Source organism: Engraulis encrasicolus, chromosome 18, assembly GCF_034702125.1.
Source record: "Engraulis encrasicolus isolate BLACKSEA-1 chromosome 18, IST_EnEncr_1.0, whole genome shotgun sequence".
In the NCBI taxonomy this organism is placed as follows: domain Eukaryota; kingdom Metazoa; phylum Chordata; class Actinopteri; order Clupeiformes; family Engraulidae; genus Engraulis; species Engraulis encrasicolus.
Genome location: NC_085874.1, coordinates 19,499,262 through 19,520,810, shown reverse-complemented (window position 1 = coordinate 19,520,810; position 21,549 = coordinate 19,499,262). Strand labels below are relative to the sequence as shown.

General features: G+C 43.1%; 2 protein-coding genes across 2 annotated transcripts in view; both read left to right on the top strand.

Annotated features, from left to right (window-relative positions):
• slc16a10 (solute carrier family 16 member 10) overlaps positions 1-14,504 on the top strand; it is a 58,859-nt gene extending 44,355 nt beyond the window's left edge. Inside the window, exons 5-7 of the mRNA XM_063223210.1 lie at positions 1,581-1,724; positions 3,307-3,535; positions 10,584-14,504. Of these exons, the coding sequence (XP_063079280.1) occupies positions 1,581-1,724; positions 3,307-3,535; positions 10,584-10,795 (585 nt within the window). The 3' untranslated portion in view covers positions 10,796-14,504. The remainder of the gene's footprint in view (positions 1-1,580; positions 1,725-3,306; positions 3,536-10,583) is intronic.
• A 1,467-nt stretch (positions 14,505-15,971) lies between these two features.
• Positions 15,972-21,339, top strand: mfsd4b (major facilitator superfamily domain containing 4B). Its single transcript, XM_063223209.1, has 5 exons — positions 15,972-16,394; positions 16,969-17,137; positions 17,299-17,415; positions 18,019-18,919; positions 20,469-21,339. The coding sequence occupies exons 1-5, from the start codon at positions 16,101-16,103 to the stop codon at positions 20,986-20,988; spliced, it is 2,001 nt and encodes a 666-aa protein (XP_063079279.1). The 5' UTR covers positions 15,972-16,100; the 3' UTR covers positions 20,989-21,339.
• The last annotated feature ends 210 nt before the right edge of the window (positions 21,340-21,549 follow it).

Here is a 21,549-nt window from a genome sequence, read left to right as displayed (position 1 = left end):
AACCCTCCATTTAGAAAGCCCCTTTCTTCTCTCTAACATGCACAGGACCAGTCAGGCAGCCAACCAGCCAGCCAGATAGATAGGCAGGTAGCCAGCCAATCAGCCAGATAGATAGGCAGGTAGCCAGCCAATCAGCCAGATAGGCAGGTACGCAGCGTTTCACCACACGTGTAGCCTAAAACAACCACACCTCACCAACCAACCAAGAACCAAGCAACAAACCAAGCCAACCAACCAATCAGTGCCGCAAGACACTGAACCACCTCAAACATGCAGGAACTTCCACGATTCCTATCTGTGCCCCACAAACAGGTCAAACAAGGACGTGTTAATGCCAGTAAATAATTGTTTTAGGAGGGTGTTTCCTGTAGAAACGGTTACGGATGTAGTTTTAATTTCATAGTTTCAATTTCACGTCATGTACTTTGAGAATCCAAAAAATGTGGTTGTACACGTGTTGTTGTTCACTTCACACGTGTGGCCGTGTGTATTCAGTCATATTAAGCTTATTTATATAGCACAGATAAATCATCATGTATTTGACCAGAGTGCTCAAGAAAAGAAAACAATGGGAAAATGAAACAGTGGAAATAACAAACCCCTGTCAGTTTTTGAGCGTGTTGATTAAAGTCCAACATGTCCCTTGTATTGGCTTTATTTACGCCATGTAACTATGGCCGTAACCAAATCATCATCAACTGTTTTTGTAAACAACGACATCAGGGTCAAGGAACGCCCTCAAGTTCAAGTCTGATTAAACATGGCCGTGGCTTATTGTCTTGAAATGACCTCTATTTTATTATCCATTATCGATTGTGATTGACTAATCGTCCCGCCCCTATGTTGAATTGCTCACCAACACTTTACTGCACTGGTCTTGTTATGCCTGTGTACTGCTACTTTGTATTTTCCCCCCACATGTTTTATGTGCTTATCATGTCCCGTTTTGTGAAACACTTTGTATTAGTTTTGGATAACCTGAGCGTTTTCCACACACTTCACCTGGCAGTTGAGTTGGCAATGACCCAGTAGCTTTGGCGGTTGATCAGAAAAGAGAAATGTATTTAGGTCTCATCAGTGTTGGTCCTTAATCCTAAACCTTCATTGGGTAAATTCTGAGACCAAAACAGTGTGAATAAATAAACAAGCGTAAAAACGGTTACTGCGAAATGGCCAGTGTGTGGGAGTTTTTGGATAAAAGCCTGTGCAGTGAATGTACAGTGATGCAATCAGACAGTGAAAAGGCAGAACATTGAAAATCTTTGATATAATCCCACCACCCACCCACCCTTCTCTCTCTTTATGTATCTATGTGTTAATTTACCTCAGGATTATTAAATTACTCTCTCTCTCTCTCTCTCTCTCTCTCTCTCTCTCTCTCTCTCTCTCTCTCTCTCTCTCTCTCTCTATCTCTCTCTCTCTCCTCTCTCTCTTCTCTCTCTCTCTCTCCTCTCTCTCTTTCTCTATCTCTCTCTCTCTCTCTCTCTCTCTCTCTCTCTCTCTCTCTCTCTCCTCTCTCTCTCTCTCTCTCTCTCTCTCTCTCTCTCTCTCTCTCTCTCTCTCTCTCTCTCTCTCTGCAGATGAAGCATGTGGAGGAGCGGTTCGGTGTGGATGCCAATAAGGAGGTGCTGCTCATGTGTTTGGGGATCACCTCCGCCGTGGGCCGCCTCATCTTCGGACAGGTGGCCGACTACGTGCCCGGGCCCAACAAGGTCTTCCTGCAGGTAATATTCAGTTGAAGGAGAGGATTGTGCACATCCCAGGAAAAGGTGCAGGATGAAGGCCAACTGTAGTTTTCAAAGTGAGAAGTCCGCACACTTTTATTCTCGGAGAATCTGATGAAGACTGTTGAGGACGGTTGAAACGTACTCCTGCCATGAAACAATAAAATACAGCAAAAAGGATTTTAAGTGTGCGGTCTTTTCACTTTGAAAACGTCCTGCAGGTAACCACACATTTACAAAGAGGGACGTGTATAGGACATGATTATACCACAGCGGGGTGGAATTTCCCATTGTGATGCGTTAAATGGCGTGTTGATATACGTTGCACACCTGTGTCCCACTTTTCTGACCGCATAACTCTAGTGTATCAATGCGCCAAGGCCCGTTCAAAAGTTAGAAGGAGAAAAAAAAGTTGCAAAGCATTACACGCTGAACTGACACGTCGCATCACAACATTACCGGTACATTACATTACACTTCGCTTTTATCCAAACCGACTTACAGTTATTGTACAGGATATTGGTTACAGTCCCTGGAGCAATTGGGGTTTCGGTTTCTTGCTCAAAGGCACTTGGATGGAGGTGTAGGGAGAGGTAAGGGTGGGATTTGAACCTGCAGCCCTCTGACCGTACACCTCCCTAACCATGAGGCTATGACTTCACTATAAACACAACAGTCTGCGCCAAAACGAACACATACACTTGCATACAGACACATACACGTGCCTGATTTTTTCTTGGGGATTAATGAAGTTAATCTACACTACTCCATACCCACATACACACACACAAACACTCAGACACGTACACATAGATTTGCATGTAGAAACATGCACCCAAACAAAGACAGTAATGTACACTAGAAGCACAAGATTTAATTGCTTCATCAGATGGCCATTTGTAATTAAGAAAAGTATTAGGAGACCATTGTGACAAAAGTAAGTTGAACTTTCTTTAAGTTTAAGGCTGCCAGGCAGCACCAACCAGCTTAACTAAACCCAGAAGTACAATTAGAAAGTTAAGATATTTTTTACAGCAATTGGACATTGTGTTCACAAGGAGCTTACATTCAAGGATAAAGAACCAAAAGCCAAACAGTTAAGGTGGAGAGTACACACCTGTATGTGTATGTATGTTGTACATTTCTACTTAGTTGCCAAAACCTTGTTAAGTTACCGGTAGTTGACTCAACTTATTCCAAGTATTCCAAAACCTAAAGTTATAAGTTGAAACTTATAATTTGAAAATACTGTGCAGTAAGTTGCCTCAAATGTGAGTTGAAGCCATTTTTTAACAGTAGATTGCTTTACTTTAGCCTTTCTAGGCATCCACTACAATTTGTATACCATAACAACTCAACATCTCAAATAAGATCAGCTTTTTGTCAAAAACCTACAGAAGCTGGCATTGGCAATTTTATGGTTGGTGGGCTCAAAGATACCAGTGAACTGAACAATGTCCAGTTGTGATTTTTACAGTGCAGATGATGTTGTTCTGGATATAGACTAACTTACGGTATTATTATTATTATTATTATTATTATTATTATTAATATGTAATCGTCCGTTCGTCTCTGCCTGCAGGTGGCGTCGTTCCTGGTGATCGGCCTGATGTCCATGATGATCCCGCTGTGCAACATCTTCGGCGGCCTGATCGCCGTGTGCCTGCTGATGGGCCTGTTCGACGGCTGCTTCATCTGCATCATGGCGCCCATCGCCTTCGAGCTGGTGGGGGCGCAGGATGTCTCCCAGGCCATCGGCTTCCTGCTCGGCATGATGTCCGTGCCCATGACCGTGGGCCCGCCCATCGCAGGTAACCACCACGGCAACAAAACACACAGTGACGATGTGACATATGGGGCCTATACTACAAAGCTGGTTCAGGAGAAGTTAAGGTTAAGTTGAGAGGTAAATCTTCTAATAGAAGAGCCTGGAGTCCTCATTTTCTTAAGAAAAGATGATTTACCTCTTAACTTAAAGGGGTATGCCACTTTTTGGGGCTTAATACAGTTAAAATCGTTAGCTGGGGTTTATAAAGGTGGTAAAGTGTCTTATTTTTCATGTTAAGCGTTGTCTTGCTTTAAGACAAGTTAAAGGAGGGAGTATGTCGCTAAGCTAGTGAAAGTCAATGGATCCGTGTAGCATTGTAGCATGCTACACGGATCCATTTACTTTCACTATCTTAGCGACATGCTCCCTCTTTTAACTTGTCTTAAAGCAAGACAACGGCTTACATGAAAAATAAGACACTTTACCACCTTTATAAACCCCAGCCAGTGATGGCATAGTGGCATACCCCTTTAACCTTAACTTATCCTGAACCAGCTTTGTAGTATAGGCCCATAGTGACAACAAAACCCACATTGACGATGCAACGTATGTAAACAATATACAGATAACGATGAATATAAAGCGTTGCTTTAAATACTAATAGTAGATGTTATGTCAATCTTACTGTTGCTGGGCTGCCTATGACCCTGGTGCTGCCCAGTGCTGGTGAGCTCACATGGCATACAGTCACATGGCAGACGGTCATACAGTATTAACTTGTCATTGAGAAATGTACAGCAATGCCCAGTAGTTTGTAGCTTTGGTTGGTCTACTACAGGTTGTCGGTGTAAAGGTCTCACATATTCTAAGTTCACACATATTTCTAAGGATATAATTTCTTTCTCTTCCTAAAAAAAGACTTAGTGTTCTTGTTAATGTTGATGAAAGTGTGTTTTGGGTGAGATTGGGGTATTAGCTGGCATTAGGCAGAGCCTTAAGCCAGACACCCACATGTGCACACTACACGCACGTGCACACAAGTACACACACGTACAGTAGACACACATACACATGGCAACATGCTTAGCTGAAGCAACACGATGCCCCATTGGTAATTCACTATGCCCTGCCAAAAGGAGAAATCATTTCAATTGTAATGATTTGATTTTTCCATCAGGCATCTAAAGGCACATTTATTTTTGCATGCTCAGCTCTCGTCTCAGTGTTGTGGTCAGAGCTGCTGTGCTCACAGTGCCCCCTTCTGGCTGTCACCACTCACTGCACCACAAGACGACACATTGCAAATACTGACTGCGGAGTGCAAATCCTCGTGTGTAAGGTCAGGGGTCATAAAACGTCTCCAAGAGGAAGTAGAGACCCCTGTGCCATATATTGGCCATTTCCCAATGTCTAGTGTGTATCCTTCGAAGTGTATCAGCCTTCGTAATCACGCCCAGTGATTGGATTCTCTTTTGTGAACTCTGCGGAGTATCCAATCACTGGCCGTGACTAATTAGGCTGGCACACTTCCAAGGTTCATACACTTGACATTGGGAAATAGTGATTGTCTGTCCTAAGAGTGCTAAAATTATACCACCTCGGAATACATCCCGGCAGCATTCTTTCCCCCTCCTGGGCAGATAAGGCGTGCACTTCTGAGTTTGGAATCTCTGCTGATTCTCACAGTGCAATGTGAATGTGCAGGCAGCCATTTTTCCACAGAGGCCTAGTTTAATTAAATCTAAAAGGGCTGTACTGCATATTGCCTACCTCACTCACACACACAACTACTGATACATGCGGGTGCACACACACACACACACACACACACACACGCACGCACGCACGCACGCACGCACATGGGCATTTGTACATGCACACACACACACACACACACACACACACACACACACACACACACACAGACACACACACATGGGCATTTGTACATGCACACACACACACACACACTCTCTCTCTCTCTCTCTCTCTCTCTCTCTCTCTCTCTCTCCACACACACGCACAGGCACACAGGCACTGATGGACATGTGGCATGCTGAGCACCATAATCTCCATGATCATGTGTAGACTGTTAACACCATTCAACCAGAGACAATGGAGGTGTTTGTCTCTTCCTCAGAGACAGATGGTAAAAATAATGTCAGCTTTAAGCTTTTTAAACCTAAAGGAAGGGCAGACACATGATGACACTATTTGAATTAGTAGGCCACTCACAGACGTGTGTGTGTGTGTGTGTGTGTGTGTGTGTGTGTGTGTGTGTGTGTGTGTGTGTGTGTGTGTGTGTGTGTGTGTGTGCGTGTGCGTGTGCGTGTGCGTGTGCGTGTGCGTGCGCGTGCGCGCGCGCGCGCGCGAGTTGACCACTTACAGGCTGATGTGCAGATGTAGTCCTTCTTCTCCTATGCATTGTTCGTTGGAAATTTAAGGAATTTTAATTTCGGATCTGCATGTTGTCCGAACATTAATGCCTCAAATACAGCATGTGGCTAGCTTTTTAACTCTGCCAGTGAAGTATGTTTTCGCTTTAAATACTTCGTTTTGACTTGTTGGTTTATTCATGTGCCAGACCATTATGGACATCTATTTCACTGATTCTTGAGAAAGTGGCTAAAACAGGTTGTAATCTTGAAAGAAAAAAACGAAGTGAATTACAAAATAATATGGTATATTCTCGTAGACAAAGGTCTTGGCTTTTCAGAAATGCACAAGGCCAATCTCCCCATTTTCCATTTTTTTCAGAAATCAGGTTTTTCTCCGATCATACCTTGTTTTTTATCAACACCGTCAGACACAATTAAAAGCAATAAAAAGTGTATTGATTTGGTTGCATATGTATCTGGAGTTTTTAAGTGATTGTGTGTGTTTTTTGGTTCACACATACGCCTTTAAATGTTGAAAATTCACTTTCATTCTATTTTAATACTGCTTCATGTGTTCTAATTTTAAAATATGTGCTGTCAGACAATGCTTACTTAATGGCTAAATAGATCAAACAATTTTTTGTAATTTCACAAATATTCGTGTAGGCTTAAATTTGCTATTACTTTGATAATTCAACAACTACAAAAGAACATTTTGTAAGCACATTCATTTAAAATGTCCAAGACTCCTTCTTACGGTGGTGACTTAAGAACTGACGGTGGTGACAGTAATCTGAAGGTGGTGAAAGTGACCTAATTATTACCTACATTTAGCAAAATAAATAGCCCTCTCAAGTCAATGACATCTAGCATAAACACTTTATTTTTGTGTGTGCACAGTATGTTTGTGCATGTGTTTTTTTCTTCATTTGTTAGATACTCTAGGAAGTAGGCCTAGATTATTGAAAATGTGGCATAAACAGGTTTTAAATTGTTCAAATCCAAAATATAGAGGTGTATTATCATAGATGAACGTCTTGGCTGTGCAGTGAATGTATTGGCCAAGCTCCCCATGTTTTACATTTTTCATAAAATGGGCTCTTTCTTGGTTTTGTCACCAGCGTCAGACAGAATTAAAAGTAAAAAAATAAGTTTACTGTATTTAAGTGAAATACTTTTACAATTCAATATAATTGTAGATACTTATTGGAAGCATATTCTTAAAACTTGTCAAAAACATGTAAAACACATGCTTTTTTGTGAACTACATCAGATGTCACCACCGTCAGGTTTTGTGACAAAAAACCCTCCAAATGCACCTCAGTGGAGGCTGGAGTATAAGTTTGGGTCACAATTATTACTAACATGTCTGGTAATGCTTCATTAACCAGCACAATTTAGTAAAATATGGAACAAGATGATGAGCGGAACAAAATCTGACGGTGGTGACATCTGACGGTGTGAGACAAAAAAACACTCTTTTACATATTGTGCATTTTTTGCTCACATTAGCCACTTCGTTTTCGTTCTGTTTCTTAGGGGCTTCATGACGCTTCTGAAAAAGTATATATAATTAACATTAATGTAACAATAATACTATTAAAACCCCCGACGGTGTTGACAGTTTATGGTTGGGACAGTACCAGTGTCCAAACAAATTATCAAATTGAGGAGAAATTAGTAAACTTAGGAGCTTCAGTGATGGTGAAGTACTCAGTAGATCTAAAGGTTTGAAAAGGGGTCCTAAGTAATGACAATGACCTTGCGCATACCTGATTTTATTGTCTTTTTAAAAAAATCTGACGGTGGTGACTAATATGCTGGACACACTTTGAGCAATCAGAAAATAGTAGTAAATATTGCTTTACACGCACTATGTGATTATTTGCAGAACCACTTCAATATGGACTTTCACATCATGGTGATATTATTCAATAATATCAGTGATTTTTACATTTTAAGTCAATTGAAATGATGATGTCTGTCCTTGGGACAGCTGTTTTTACAGGGTGTGGGCAGGTTTATAGCCATGAAAAGCAATAAAATTACACTTAAATATTTCAAACGACTGTACATTTATGTAACAGACCCCTGTGTCTTTACCTGGATTCATTTTGTTCATGAAAATGTAGTTTATTTTCAACAGAATTGGCAGTTTATTGCAGAGACATGTTTTAGCCGCTTTCTCAAGAATCAGTGATTTACAACAGGGGTTTTCAATTTCTCTGATGGTGAGCCTCCCCTTGGAGTAGACAAAGACATCCAAGCCCCCCCCCCCCAAAAAAAAACAACAACCCCAAAACAAAACAAAATACAACCCACCCACATTGAGACAATTATTACCCTCAAATAGGCGTTTCAGAGTGTATGTGATGTATATCAGCACAGGGGCCTGTGTCCCTCATCTTGCCTATACCTGTAACCGTGATTGTGGGTGTGGGTCATTGTGTTCTGTTTGTCTGATGTTCCACATGCATGGTACTAATGCGCAAAAGTCTCGTGATGTTAGGCCCACATGTAAGATATGTCTTGTCCTTCCTTAAACCAGTCTTGTTCAGGGATGCACAATTAATTTCTGTTTCAATAACAATTGATAGCCCAATACATGTTTCTTTCTTCATTTATCATGTATTTCTTTTCATTTCAATTCTTTTTTATTTATTTAATAATGTTTCAATCTTATTGGAGGCTACTTTTACAGTAACATCCCGAACAGAAGGCCTATCCAAATCATTGCTTCGTTGCCAAGAACAGTTGACAAATAGGCATGCCGGTTGAAAACAATTATGACGCGCCTTTGATGCGCAAAGCGTACAGAAGAGAAGCGATATAGCCGCAAGTCACCCTGTTCTTGTGGCCTTGCATGAGAGGATTCTCGGACGCACACACAGCCGTGAAGTTAGGAGTAACGCCCGCTGAAATGTATCAATTTATCCCCCCTCTCACATTCTCGTCGTCTCGTTCATTTGCAAACATTGATGTGGAATTTGTCGCGCGCTGCTGTCCTGCTACTAAAATTTTGACAATATTGTTTCAAAACTTAACTTCGCTTTCCCCTCAAGTTGACGACTGCTTTATACTCCGAGCTGATTGTGAGTTGCCGAAGTCACCGAATTCCCTTCGAAGTTTGCAAACTAACTGAAGCTTTCAAACGGTTCATTACAAATCCTTCAGATTGTTTACCGCGACTTGCGAGGCATTTCATGCAGCATTAGAGAGAGTGATGGCACGAGCCGTTACGTCACCTACTATTTTCTCCTACCTGCGCTCCATCTTTTCGTCTCTCTCCCTCTCGCTCGCTCCCTGTCTCTCTCCCCTCCCTCACTCGCTCACTGACTGTCCTTCAAGAATACAAATCCTGTTAAGCACACGGCAGTTCTGCAGTGCTCGCGCCATGTCTTGGCTCTCAATTCACTTCCAAATAATGCCAATTACCACCCGAACTTAAAATATTATTTAAGAAAGTAAAGATTAATTGAATTATAACACAAGGTCATGTGCCTACGTTTCTGACTCCCCCTTTTTGTTGACTTCTGTTGAGGGATGAATTTCATCAGTGAAAACCCCTGATTTACAACATTATAGACAGATTTTCACTCTCCGACATCGCAAATGTCTGTTGGGGAAGATGGTAAACTTACTCGGTACAATGGGAATGAAAGTTCTCTAGGCCAGTGGTTCCCAACCTTTTTCTTAAGGGACCCATGTTTTTACTATTGTAAGCTTTGGTGACCCAACCACGCGAGCGCCCGCACGAGACGGAGTAACAAGATGCCCTCCGTTTCCTGCGAAAACTTATTTTAGTTATTTTATTCCTCAATTCATCTTTGGTCAAATATAGAATAAATGTTTAATGTAGCACTTACAATTTGTTGCGTCTATGCATTCATTAGTTAAATGCTTTGTCTTTTATTCAACATGGGCTATATTTAAAACGAAACCCCTTAAAATCAAGAGGGCTCCGCGACCCCCTGTGGATCTTTGGCGACCCATAAGGGGGGTCCCGACCCATAGGTTGGGAACCACTGCTCTAGGCCATAGCAGTGGTCTGTAGGGGAAAAACAACATCTGCGAGTTAACTTGTGCTGGGCTGACAACTCTTGGCCAGTGGTCGTTCGGCAGTAAACACTTAATCCTGGCCCTCATCCTTTCCCTTGTCCACCCCCACCCTTAGAACACATATCACCACGATGCTAAGACCTGAATTAGTCTAGTGTTTTTGTCATGTCAAACTATCGTCACACTGTAAAACATTGCAAGCCAGCTAAACTTTAAAAAAGTAAGTTGCCCTGCCTGTTTGTAAGGTAACTGAACTTGAAGCTTCAAGTTGAGTTAACTTGCAAACTTAAGGCAGCAGGGTAACATACTTTTTTAGCCACTAGTGCATGTGAACACAATGGGCTCGTTCGGGATGAAGTAGTGCTGCACTCACCGAGCCGAACGCATCGCAAGGCAAAATTATGATGCATTCTGGTTAGAAAAGTGCTCATGCGTTCTGCTCGGTCGGCACAGCACCACTGCTTAGTCACGATTGAGCGTAATGTATTGACAATAAAACTGGCTAAATTTGACTCTGACCTTAACTTTGACTTTGACAGGCTACCTGAAAGACAGTCTTGGATTGTATGACGGGGTCATTTATACTAACCTTATACTATATTACATTTATTATACTACATTACATTAACTAAGCACCCTGTCTTCCATCCACAGGCTACCTGAGAGACAAGCTGGGGACCTACGACGTGGCATTCTACCTGGCAGGCATCCCTCCTCTGATAGGGGGCGCCATGCTGTGCTTCATCCCCTGGGTGGAGCGTCGCAGGCGGGCTGCCGCCGCCGCCAAGCAGGGCGAGCAGCGCATGCTGGAGGAGCAGAACGCCAGTGGGGACAAGAGGGTCGCCGACCCAGAGTCCGTTATCTAAAATGGTGCTTTGGTTTTTGTTTTGTGTTTTTTTGTAATGGTCTGTCTAGGAAATCGCACATACACACAGACACACACACACACACACACGCACAAACACACACACATGACCACACACACACAAGAAGGAAGAGAATACTAAGGTCTTAAATGTGTCTTACAAGAGTCTTATGAATTGCAACTAGCTTATATATATATATGCACATGGAATATATACTGTATGTATGTGTGTCTGTGTGATTATATTGGGCGCCCCGCTGGAAATGTTGTGCGCTGGGAAACAATACACTTTTGGAAGAAACATTATTATTAATAATTATAATTACAATATGGAGTGCAGTGCTCCAAGGGGCACTACTTAATGTGCGAATCTCAGACTTGTCCTAACTTTCGACACCTGGCTGTGCCCCTAGTTTATACATGAATTGTGTGCGTGTGCACGCACAGACAAACAGACGGGGCATTCTTAAAGAGCGAGAGCTGTATGTTTTTACAGTATATAGAGCCAAGCATGACTGAAATCTGTGTTTACCAGTGTATGCCTACTCAGTGTATTGTTGAGATTTGAGGGAGGGAAGTCTTCAAGTACCAAAAACATATCAATTGAAAAAAATGTATGCATTTTATAATAAGATTGTGATCTGTGGGAGCTGTAAGTCCATTTTATATATTTTTTTACATTCGTCCCTCGGTCTTCTGGCAGTCGAGTGACCTTGAGGCTTATTTTTGAGGCAGACACGAGGAAAACTTGAATTACATTCTTTTATTCACAAGGGAAATCATTCATTTTTTTTACCAAGGTGCTTCAAAAATGTTTATTGAGCGCTTATCAGGGCCGTGGGAATGGCATGTCCTTGGCTAAGATGAGAAGTATCGGCCTTAATGTTGGATGGAGGTAGATCAGGCTTTCACCAGCACTCGCCTCACTTTATTCAGATTCTATTTTCAAAGACTTTTAGTTTCCCTAAATGTCTTTTTTTTCTCTCGATAAAGAAATACTGCATGCTTTTTTTTTTAATTGACTATTGAAAGTGTAGCCAAAGAAATGTACAAGATGAATATGTATACTTAAATATATTTTGTAAATGTATTTTTTCTTTCTTTTTTTTTTGCTTATTCTTTTTTGTTTTGCTTCTTTTTGTTTATTTTTTGTTTTTCATACCGTTATATTCTGGCAATTTAGTCTGTGGTATTGAACGGCCATGACGTTAAGAAGATGAGTAGTAGTGTGATTTGAGGAATGATATTATGCTGCTCCTCCATCGGTCCCTATGTTTCACGTCCCTTTTTATATACATACGTGCATAATGCTGCATCCTGCCAAGATGAATGTTATTGCTGACTAAATAGGAAAACGGAGACCATATCACTTCAGAGAAGTGTTTAAAGGAGATTGGGGGGGAGGGTATGTTTGTGTATGTGTGGTGTGGTGTGGAGGGCGCGCTTTTTTGTAGTAATTCAAACATTTCTCGTATTTTGCGTTCAAGCACAATGGCGGATGCATTGGTGTAGTATTGTAGTGTGTGTCCCGAAGGGATTTCGTATCTCAACAAAACTGGAAGTGTTGCCTCTCTTTCCTCAGGAGAGCCTTCCTGGGCCAAATGACAATCTCGTTGCACAACTTATAGTAATGTGTCTGGTGCTTAGGAGGACAAATCACTCACGTCACTCTTCTGGAGTGATGGGCAGCCTGGGTTCAGGTGCTACAACCAGAATCCAGTGCTGACTATTCCAAATGACCTGGTTTACCTGACAAATTGTTTTAAAAGAAAGTAAAACCAATTAATTTGGAATATATGACACTGAATTTTGGCCTCTGAATCTAGGTGGCCCATCGCTGCCCTTCTGTGCACTGGTACTGTCACTGCTTCAGTGACGGTATCTACCCAATGCTGGTGTGGCATGATACTGCTACTGTGTTGCCATTATTTCCATGTGCCGACTGCTAAAGTCCTATTTCCTGAATATGCAAGATGAATAGTAGTATACACGTATATTAGGGGTTCATTTCAGGAAGTTAAGAGATGAAATGTATTTGTTTTTCAGTATATACTTGTTCCCCAAACCTGTTTTGTTTGGTTTTAAGTGATAATGACATCATTGCAAGTCATCTCAGTGTTCACACAGTTCAAATGAAATGGTATCTTATCGTCTGCTGGTGCCATAAGAAATTTTTAGTTTATAGCCATATGGTAGAGAATCACCACATTGACAGATCTTTACCCCCATTAGTCTTTTGGTTTTATATTTCGGTCTCATCCCAAATATGGTGTTCAAATTAGTAACGTATATTGACATATTCTTTATCTTCAGTAGTCTTTAGAAATATTTATGTCTGTTTATGTGTGTATGCCACATGCCAATGATTTAGTGATGCCAACAAGACATTGTTAATTTTTCTGAATAGTTTCTACCTGTGAATGATATTTAATATACAATGCATATGTTATGTAGGGGATGATCTTTTTGTGTTATACGACATACAATGTATATGCAATGAATTCATGACTTTTAGGTTTTTTTTTTTTTTTTTTTTTAAATCTAGTCGTTGCATAACAAGCACATGAAGGAAAATGTATTGCGCATATGTTAAGATTTCAATCATCTACGCATCACCAATGACTTTTGTCCTCTTCACTAAGGGCAGTATCCCTGATCCTCTTGCAATGACTATAGGATGACAGTCATTTTGTTTAGCCAAATTCAGACATTGGTTTCTTTTTTCTTAAAAATTCAGGACAGATTTATAATACAGTCTACCTCAATTTGATGTGATTTTCCTGATAAGGGACGTGTAACCACACACCTGGTGTCCTCTTCACTTGGCATGACTGACCACTAATGGTGTGTTGTTCACACAGCTGTCCTTTCCATGGTGACACGCACACTTGCAAGTTGTTTTAAAGGACATCTTGCGAGTTGTTGCAGTCATTCTTATTTCTCTGCAGGCTTAGTCTGCTTCATAATAAATAAATGTTTTACACACGTCTGTAAAAGGTTTGCGTAATCTCACTACTCTGGCAATTTTACTTGACTTAAGGTTCCACTGACTTTCCGTTGTTGTCTCGGATGTTAAAACTTCAACCACAATAATTGACCACAATTTCCAAGTTTAGAATGTGAATTATTGTGTGATATATTTCAGTTTTAGCCAGTGCAGAAACAAATTAGAAACATTTTCTGTTGTTTGTCGTTTTGTTTTTGTTTTTGCTCTGTTGTGTGAATCAAAAATTGAGATGCACACTCAACACATTTTTGTCCACTTTTTAAAAAGTATTAGAACTGACGTCCATTTTCAGTATTTATGCAATATGAATATCATCAGCACCACAGTGTACCTTATTCGTGTCTTTATAATGTATAGTAGTGTTAAGCCTGTCAGTCAGATATTAATTGGGTTGAATGCCTTGTATTTATTCATGATCCCAAATATGCAAGTGGTCATTCAGAATTTAAAAAAAAAAAAGTGTTAAAATTGATCTTGGGACAGTTGTCACTAAATAAGTCTATGATGTTATTCTGAGAAAGAAAGAGTAGATGGACGTGCATAGCTTCATTCTTTGACATTTGTTAGATGGTTGGATGATGGATGATCTTTTTTTTTATTTTTAAATGTATATCACATGTTGATTACAGGAAAAGAAAACAGTAATAACATGTAAAGAAGTATGGAGAATATTTTTGAATAAAAGAATTGTTATACTGGAAAATACATTGTCGTCTTTTATTTCCTGTGCGTGCGTGTGTGTGTGTGTGTGTGTGTGTGTGTGTGTGTGTGTGTGTGTGTGTGTGTGTGTGTGTGTGTGTGTGTGTGTGTGTGTGTGTGTGTGTGTGTGTGTGTGTGTTCATGGAATTCATGCAGAGCTTTGCAAATTTTTCAACCAACTTCACCATGTTTCTGCCTGTCATCAATATCGTGATAATCAAAACAAGATTTACAACCCCTCCTAGGCTGCAGTGTGTATCTGAAATATAATGTTATTATGTTGTTATTAAAATCATGGCCATGCCAGTGAGAATATTAATAGGCCTACATGCAAAGCAAAAACAGATCATGCAGAGCAACATCAATTTAATCACAATAGTAATCGTTTTATTTTGCTAATAATTAACTCTGTTATCATTGTTATTTATGAATAATGTGGTCAAGTGCGTAGATGAGTGTGTGCGTGAAAGAGAGAGGAGGTAGTAGACAGAGAGAAAGCTGGAACCATAGATAGTATGTCTATGTTAGGGTATTCAATTAAAAGTCACCAAGGGTGACCATTTATGTCATCACTGTGTGGTGTTAGATAAATAACATCCTTTGACTATTGTTAGTTTTAACTTAACATTTGTTCCGTTTTTTATTTTATTATTATTATTATTATATTTTTTAAAAAAAATTCATTTATGACCTAATGGGTCATGTGATTTGTATCTAAGGTTGGGGTGTGGTGGGTGGGCATTGATCACTGACTTTGTAATGGTTTTCTTTCCCAGCTTGGGAGTTTGTTCACAAATGAAAAAAAAACTGTGAATCACAAAAAAAAGTCACAGAGGGCCAATTTCTAAAATTCCCTCCAGTGAAGGTTCCGAACAGAATCTGTATAACCAGTGGCGGAACAATTGCACACAGGACCTCAGGGCAAGACGCAAGGCCCCTCATACAACCCGTCAAGGTGACAATAGGGCCCCCACCATCAATATAGGAGGGCCCTGGGGCAAATGCCTTCTCATGCGAATGTATTGTAGAGATATCCCCAACCTGAAGTGTTAGTGATCGCAAATTATTCACGGCCACATATAGCACATTCATTTGTTTTTTTCGTTGTGTTATATGGGGGGTGAGAATCTTGCTATCCAAAGGGCTGCATCTGGCCCCAGGGCCTCAATTTGAATAAGCCTAGTGTATGTGAAACCAGACATCTGCTGGAAGGAATCAGCTTCGTATTTTAATGTCTGGAACTGCTGAACGTATGTCAAGCAGTTCAGTTGAATGTTTTTATATAGATAGTTAACTTAGTTATTTTTGCCCTTGTTTCGGGTGTTTCATGTGCTTTTAATATGTTCTCACAATGTATTTCCCCCCGAAAAATGTAACGTCTTGAAAAGGAGACTTTTATTGCGACAACTGTAACCTATTGCAACCCGGAAATGAAGGAGAGCTGCTGACGCTGGGCAGCTGACGACGAGATTCAGGTGACAGCGTATGGTTCTGGTGACAGTGCTGATGTTTGTGCCATGGTTCGTTGTTCAGAACAGTTAAAACGATAGCATCATTGTTCTCTGTGCGTCAAACAGTTTTACTAACATTGCATGGTGCAATGAATATGCCTGTCAATAGTCAACCGGTGGTGAAAAAGAAGCACGTTCGTTTTGCCAGCATGGAGGATGAAGACGATAACGTCGACGACCAAGAAGAGGATACACTATTCGACAAGAGAAAAGACGCCAGGAAAGGTCTCAGAAGTATGATCAAAAGTAATGTCAACAAGACGTTGGCAAGTGCAGGACTGGATGGCGTAAAAATAATTAGTGGTGGTCGGAGAGCGAATGACCCCGGGGCTTGCGGACGCTGGATGGTCTCATTAACACTATGCGCATCATTCCTGGGTCTGGTAAGTGAATGAGGAGCATACTGTATCTGTGTCAAAATTAGGTTTCCACCAATGATGTAGACCTCCTTGGTTTCCACACATACACCCCGAATTCGTATGATAGGAACAAGAGGTGTGCCACTTTTTTATTTGGTACAGCTGTAGCTGCTAACAGCACGTGAAAAATGTTTGTTCAGTGTGATTTTTCCATCACACAACTCACTCACAGCGTGCACGTCACCATATCCTCAATAGGCAGGATGCCGCTATACAGTTGTCAAACAGGTTCCTCCACAATACACAAGACCGTTTGATTTCAATATTCAGTAGGCCTAGTAGTTGCAGTCAGGAAACCTACAAAGGGGCCAGTTTCCCTAGGCCCAGGGAGAATGGGGGCCCATAATTAGGTCCCCATTACGTCGAATGTAGGCTATTGGGTGGGTGGCCCTTTCAGGGGACTTTGTCCTTGGCCCAGCCAAGGCTGTCAGTGGCCCTGGTTGCAGTATTTCAGTAATAATACTCACAAAAAGGAAAGAATGTCTCGCTTTGTGCTGACAGTTTGTCTCTTTTTTGTTGTTGTTTGTTATTGTTGCAGGGAATGTGCATTTCGGTGCTTGGTCCGACCCTTGAGGACTTGGCCATCAACGTCAATAAGAACATCAGTAACATTTCTTACATCTTTGTGGGTCGTTCAGCCGGATACATTGGAGGCTCCCTTGTTGGAGGGCTTCTCTTTGACTGCATGAACCCACACTTGCTTTTGGGTAAAAGAAAGATCTTGAAACACACATACACACACACACACACACACACACACACACACACACACACACACACACACACACACACACACACACACACACTACATACTACATTTTCATGACCTGTTGGCTTTTAACTCTATGGGATTTTTTTGGGTCCTCAGGGTTCTCTATGTTGGTGACGGCATTTGGGATGATTGCCATCCCCTTCTGTAAGAAGGCGCTTTTCCTCACGGGCTTGATGTCCTGCGTGGGTGTTTCCATGGGCTTTTTAGACACGGGTAAGGCAATGGCAAGCAAATAAAGCTTTTCTTTTCCAGCATCATTGCTGATCAGTGGGTCTGTCTGTCTTATCCAGTAACTGTCTGTAATGATAGTCATGTGAATTATGATGTTTCATATTTCGCTAGAGGTGTCAATACCATATTCAGAAAGTAAACACACTGCCACAAATTTGATCCAACTATCTCATGGTCAGCGAATCCAATTGAGTAAGACCGGTAGACCAGGCTCTAACGGTAGGGCACCCATCTGCTACGCGACTGACCCGGGTTCGATTCCGGCCCGGGTCCTTTGCCTACCCTTCCCCATCTCTCTCTCCCCACTCACTTCCTGTCAAAGTCCTCACTGTCCTATCTCAACATAAAGGCAAAAAGCCCCCTCAAAAATATAAAAAGAAACATTGGGAGAATTCCAAATGACGGTTGGTCGATTGATGTAATGCTACGCAGCAACTTTGTATCTTTGGAAGTGCAGTCAATCAACATTCAATAACAATCAACAATCAATCAACTAATCAATAACAGTGTTTTTGTAACACACCTCATTGGTTCACAAGAGCAACAGATATAACATTTTATATGCTTGTGTGCGTTGCGTTGCAGGAGGTAACGTGCTGATCCTGAGTATCTGGGGCAGCGAGTCGGGCCCCCACATGCAGGCCCTCCACTTCAGCTTCGCCGCTGGGGCCTTCTTCTCGCCCATCATCGCCAAGCTGCTCTTCGGCAAGTACCACGGCTCCAGGACGCTGCCCGGTGGTGGCGACAACATCACGGCGGAACTCTCCTCCTCCTCGGCCTCCTCCGCCACCATCATCACCGACAAGGTGGCCGAGACCCTGGACTCCATGCTGCACCTGTCCCCCGTCAGTGGCGGTGGCGAGGGTTTCCACTCTTTGTACGCCTACTTTGTCATCGCCGCCTTACTGCTGCTCATCTCTCTGGCCTTCGTCATCCTCTACTCCTGCGGCACGCCCACCCAACCCGATCGCTCGCACCCCTCCCCCAGTGACGAGCTGCTGGCCGCCAGGCACCACGTGGCGCTGGTCTGCCTGCTGGCCGTCTTCTTCTTCTGGTACGTGGGCGCCGAGGTGACGTACGGCTCCTTCATCTTCACCTACGCCAAGGAGTACGCCGGCATGGCGCAGGCGCAGGCGGCCGGCCTCAACGCCCTCTTCTGGGGCACCTTCGCGGCCACGCGGGGCCTGGCCATCTTCTTCGCCGCCTGCATGCGGCCCGGCACCATGATCCTGCTCAGCCTGGTGGGCTGCACCTTCTCCTCGCTGCTGCTGGTGCTGTTTAGCCGCAGCGGGCCGGCGCTCTGGAGCTGCACGGCGCTCTACGGGGCCTCCATGGCCACCGTCTTCCCCAGCGGCCTCTCCTGGCTGGAGCAGTACACGCTGGTGACGGGCCGCTCGGCCGCCGTGTTTGTGGTGGGGGCGGCCCTGGGGGAGATGGTGCTGCCCGCCGCGCTGGGCTTTCTCCTGGGCAAGCCCAACCTGCAGAAGTACGTACACCATCTATTTGCACGACAGCGTTTAGCATAGTAGATCCAGAGATTCTTTAAGTATAGAGATATGCCAACATAATAGGTTTCTATGGGCACCTAACGTGACCAGGTTCCGGTCTGCCTAAAGGGGCGTGTCATAATGCTCCTAGCATTGAATAGAACAGTCCTCAGGTCTGCCTAGGTCTGCCTAAAGGGGGATTTCCCCCCCCCAATAATAGAACCCGGAAACAATGGGCCAATGGAACCTCTCTCTCTCTACTCTCTCTGGTAGATCATTAAGTAGCATTGCATCGTGACACATGGGCAGATACATGAGCAGCTGTGGTTTAATGGTTAAGGAGATGGGCGTTTAGACCAGAGGGTTGCAGGTGAAGAAGTAGAAGGCAAGCCCTGACAGTGTTTAGCATACTGTAGATCAAGTAGCATTGTATCATTGGGTTCGTTCTTGATGAAGCAGTGATGCTTTTGCTATGCAGCACGCATGCGCACTTTGCCAGTTTGATGCATTCTGGTTAGAATTTTCTAACCAGTATGCATCAAACTGGCAAAGTGTGCTTGCGCACTGCATAGAAAAAGCATCACTGTTTCATCAGGAACGAACCCATTGTGTGGTGATGCCTGGGCAGATGCATGAGCAGCTGTGGCCTAATGGTTAAGGAGATGTGCTTTAGATCAGGGGGTTGCAGGTTCGAATCCCTTTCACTCCCTACCTCACTCCATGACTGAGGTGCACTGGATCTAGGTACCTTAGCCCACACTGCTCCAGGGACTGTAACCAATACCCTGTACTCTAAATAACTAAGTTGCTTTGGATACACGCGTCAGCTACAGTAAGTGTAATGTAATGTAAAAAAACCCTTCAGTGTTTCCCATAGATCAAGTAGCATTCTGTGGCTTCTCTGCAATATTTACTTAAGTAAATTTGTAAAAATACAGCTTATTTGTCAGTTGCTGTGTAGCAATCATGAGTCAATTTATTTTATTAAAGCATTTTAGAGACCTTCCATTACAACAAAAATATTACCTACTCTCACAACAAAATGAAACAGTTGCAAATTCAATTTTGTTATTGCTTTTTATTGTATATTTTATTTAATAAAAAATAATAATTTTATTAAATATATTCGATTGTCATGAATCGATGCTATATGCTGTGAAAATAAGTATCGCTATGCATTGTCAATGACGATTTTGACAGAATGGTCTACATATGTATGGGAAACACCTCTTGGCAGAACCTCTATTTACCCTGTTATCAAGATGGAAATGACCAAGTAAGGGCCTCTTTGTGAAGGTGCTGCTGTAGTGTAGAGCCTGCCTTGAGAGCCTATTCAAATGCCTCTTTTCCACTCCCGGTTTTCTGGTAGGCATAGAGCTCGACACACCACGACTCGGCTGTCACTTTTTGCTTTACGATTGAACTGTGTCGTGCCTATTTGAAAAGCAAAAAGTGACGACCGAGTCGCGCTGTGTTGAGCTGTAGGCCCACCAGAAAACCGGCAGTGGAAAAGAGGCGTAAATGTCCCATCATGCGTATCTCCCCCAGGTACCCACTGGTCATGCTGCTGGCGCTGGGCTCTGCCACCATTACCTCCATCCTCTTCCCCGTCATGTACAAGCTGGCCGCCGCGCCCACCTCCTCCGCCATGGGCAAGAGGCCCCGCACCAGGGGCCGGGAGGCCGACGACGAGTACCGGCAGGCCCTGCTGGACTCCGGAGCCGACGATGAGGAAGAGGAGGAGGAGGAGGAGGAGGAGCAGGAGGACAACATCGACGACGGTAACGAGGCCGACAACTGGAACGACGCCGACTTTGAGGTGATCGAGATGGACGACGCCAACCTCATGAGTTCTCCCAGTAGAGCGGCGGCAGGGACGTTGGTGTCGGCATCGGTCTCAGCCTCCCCTCCAGATGTGACTGTGAACTCCTCTGCTGCCGCAGCGGCGCCAGCCCCCAGCAGAAGCCCCCTCAGGCTGCCCACGCTGGCCGAGTCCCCCAGCAAGTATGCGGAGAGCTCCCCGCGTCAGAAACAGCTGCTGGCCATGGACAGGGAGAAGAACGACTGACTGAATGGTTCTCAAGGCTGACTGAGTCAGGACTACCAAAGACTAAAAGGATGGCAGTACTGTATGTTTGGTCTTTTTGACCATCCGTAACGCGTGCCGTGCACAACCGAACGGTCCGTGTCATGTCTACACACCTGCTGCAGCGATGATCAGGCATCATGAAGAATTTTCATGATGCTTGTTGACACCTCTAGGTTTTTTGTTTTTTCTTTTATTTATTTTTCTCTTTATTCTTTTCTTTTTCAAGGGTGGTCACATTGAGACAAAAGTCTCTTTTTTCAAGTGAGCCCTGGCCAAGACGAGCAGCAGTAGTATGTTGCGTGCGTCCACTAGCCTGGGCCCGTCCATGAAGTGCTACTTCTGATGCTGCTCAAATTTTTCGCAAGTCAAGGTAGTCTGGCCAAGTCTCCCATCTGTAATTGTAGAAAAGGGGAGTTGAGTTGCCCTGCCGAACCAAGACCTTCTGGGCTCTGACCGCTACACCAAAGAGCCAGGCGCGTTGGTGTTGGCAGTCGGAACACACCCACAACCCTAGTGATGGTCACTCCATCACAGTAATAT

Bases quoted from the DNA above. Each gene is read 5' to 3' on its own strand.
- mfsd4b (XM_063223209.1), top strand. From the start codon at position 16,101: ATGAATATGCCTGTCAATAGTCAACCGGTGGTGAAAAAGAAGCACGTT. The intron at 16,395-16,968 runs GTAAGTGAATGA...TTATTGTTGCAG, and splicing joins GCGCATCATTCCTGGGTCTG to GGAATGTGCATTTCGGTGCT. The intron at 18,920-20,468 runs GTACGTACACCA...TATCTCCCCCAG, and splicing joins GGCAAGCCCAACCTGCAGAA to GTACCCACTGGTCATGCTGC.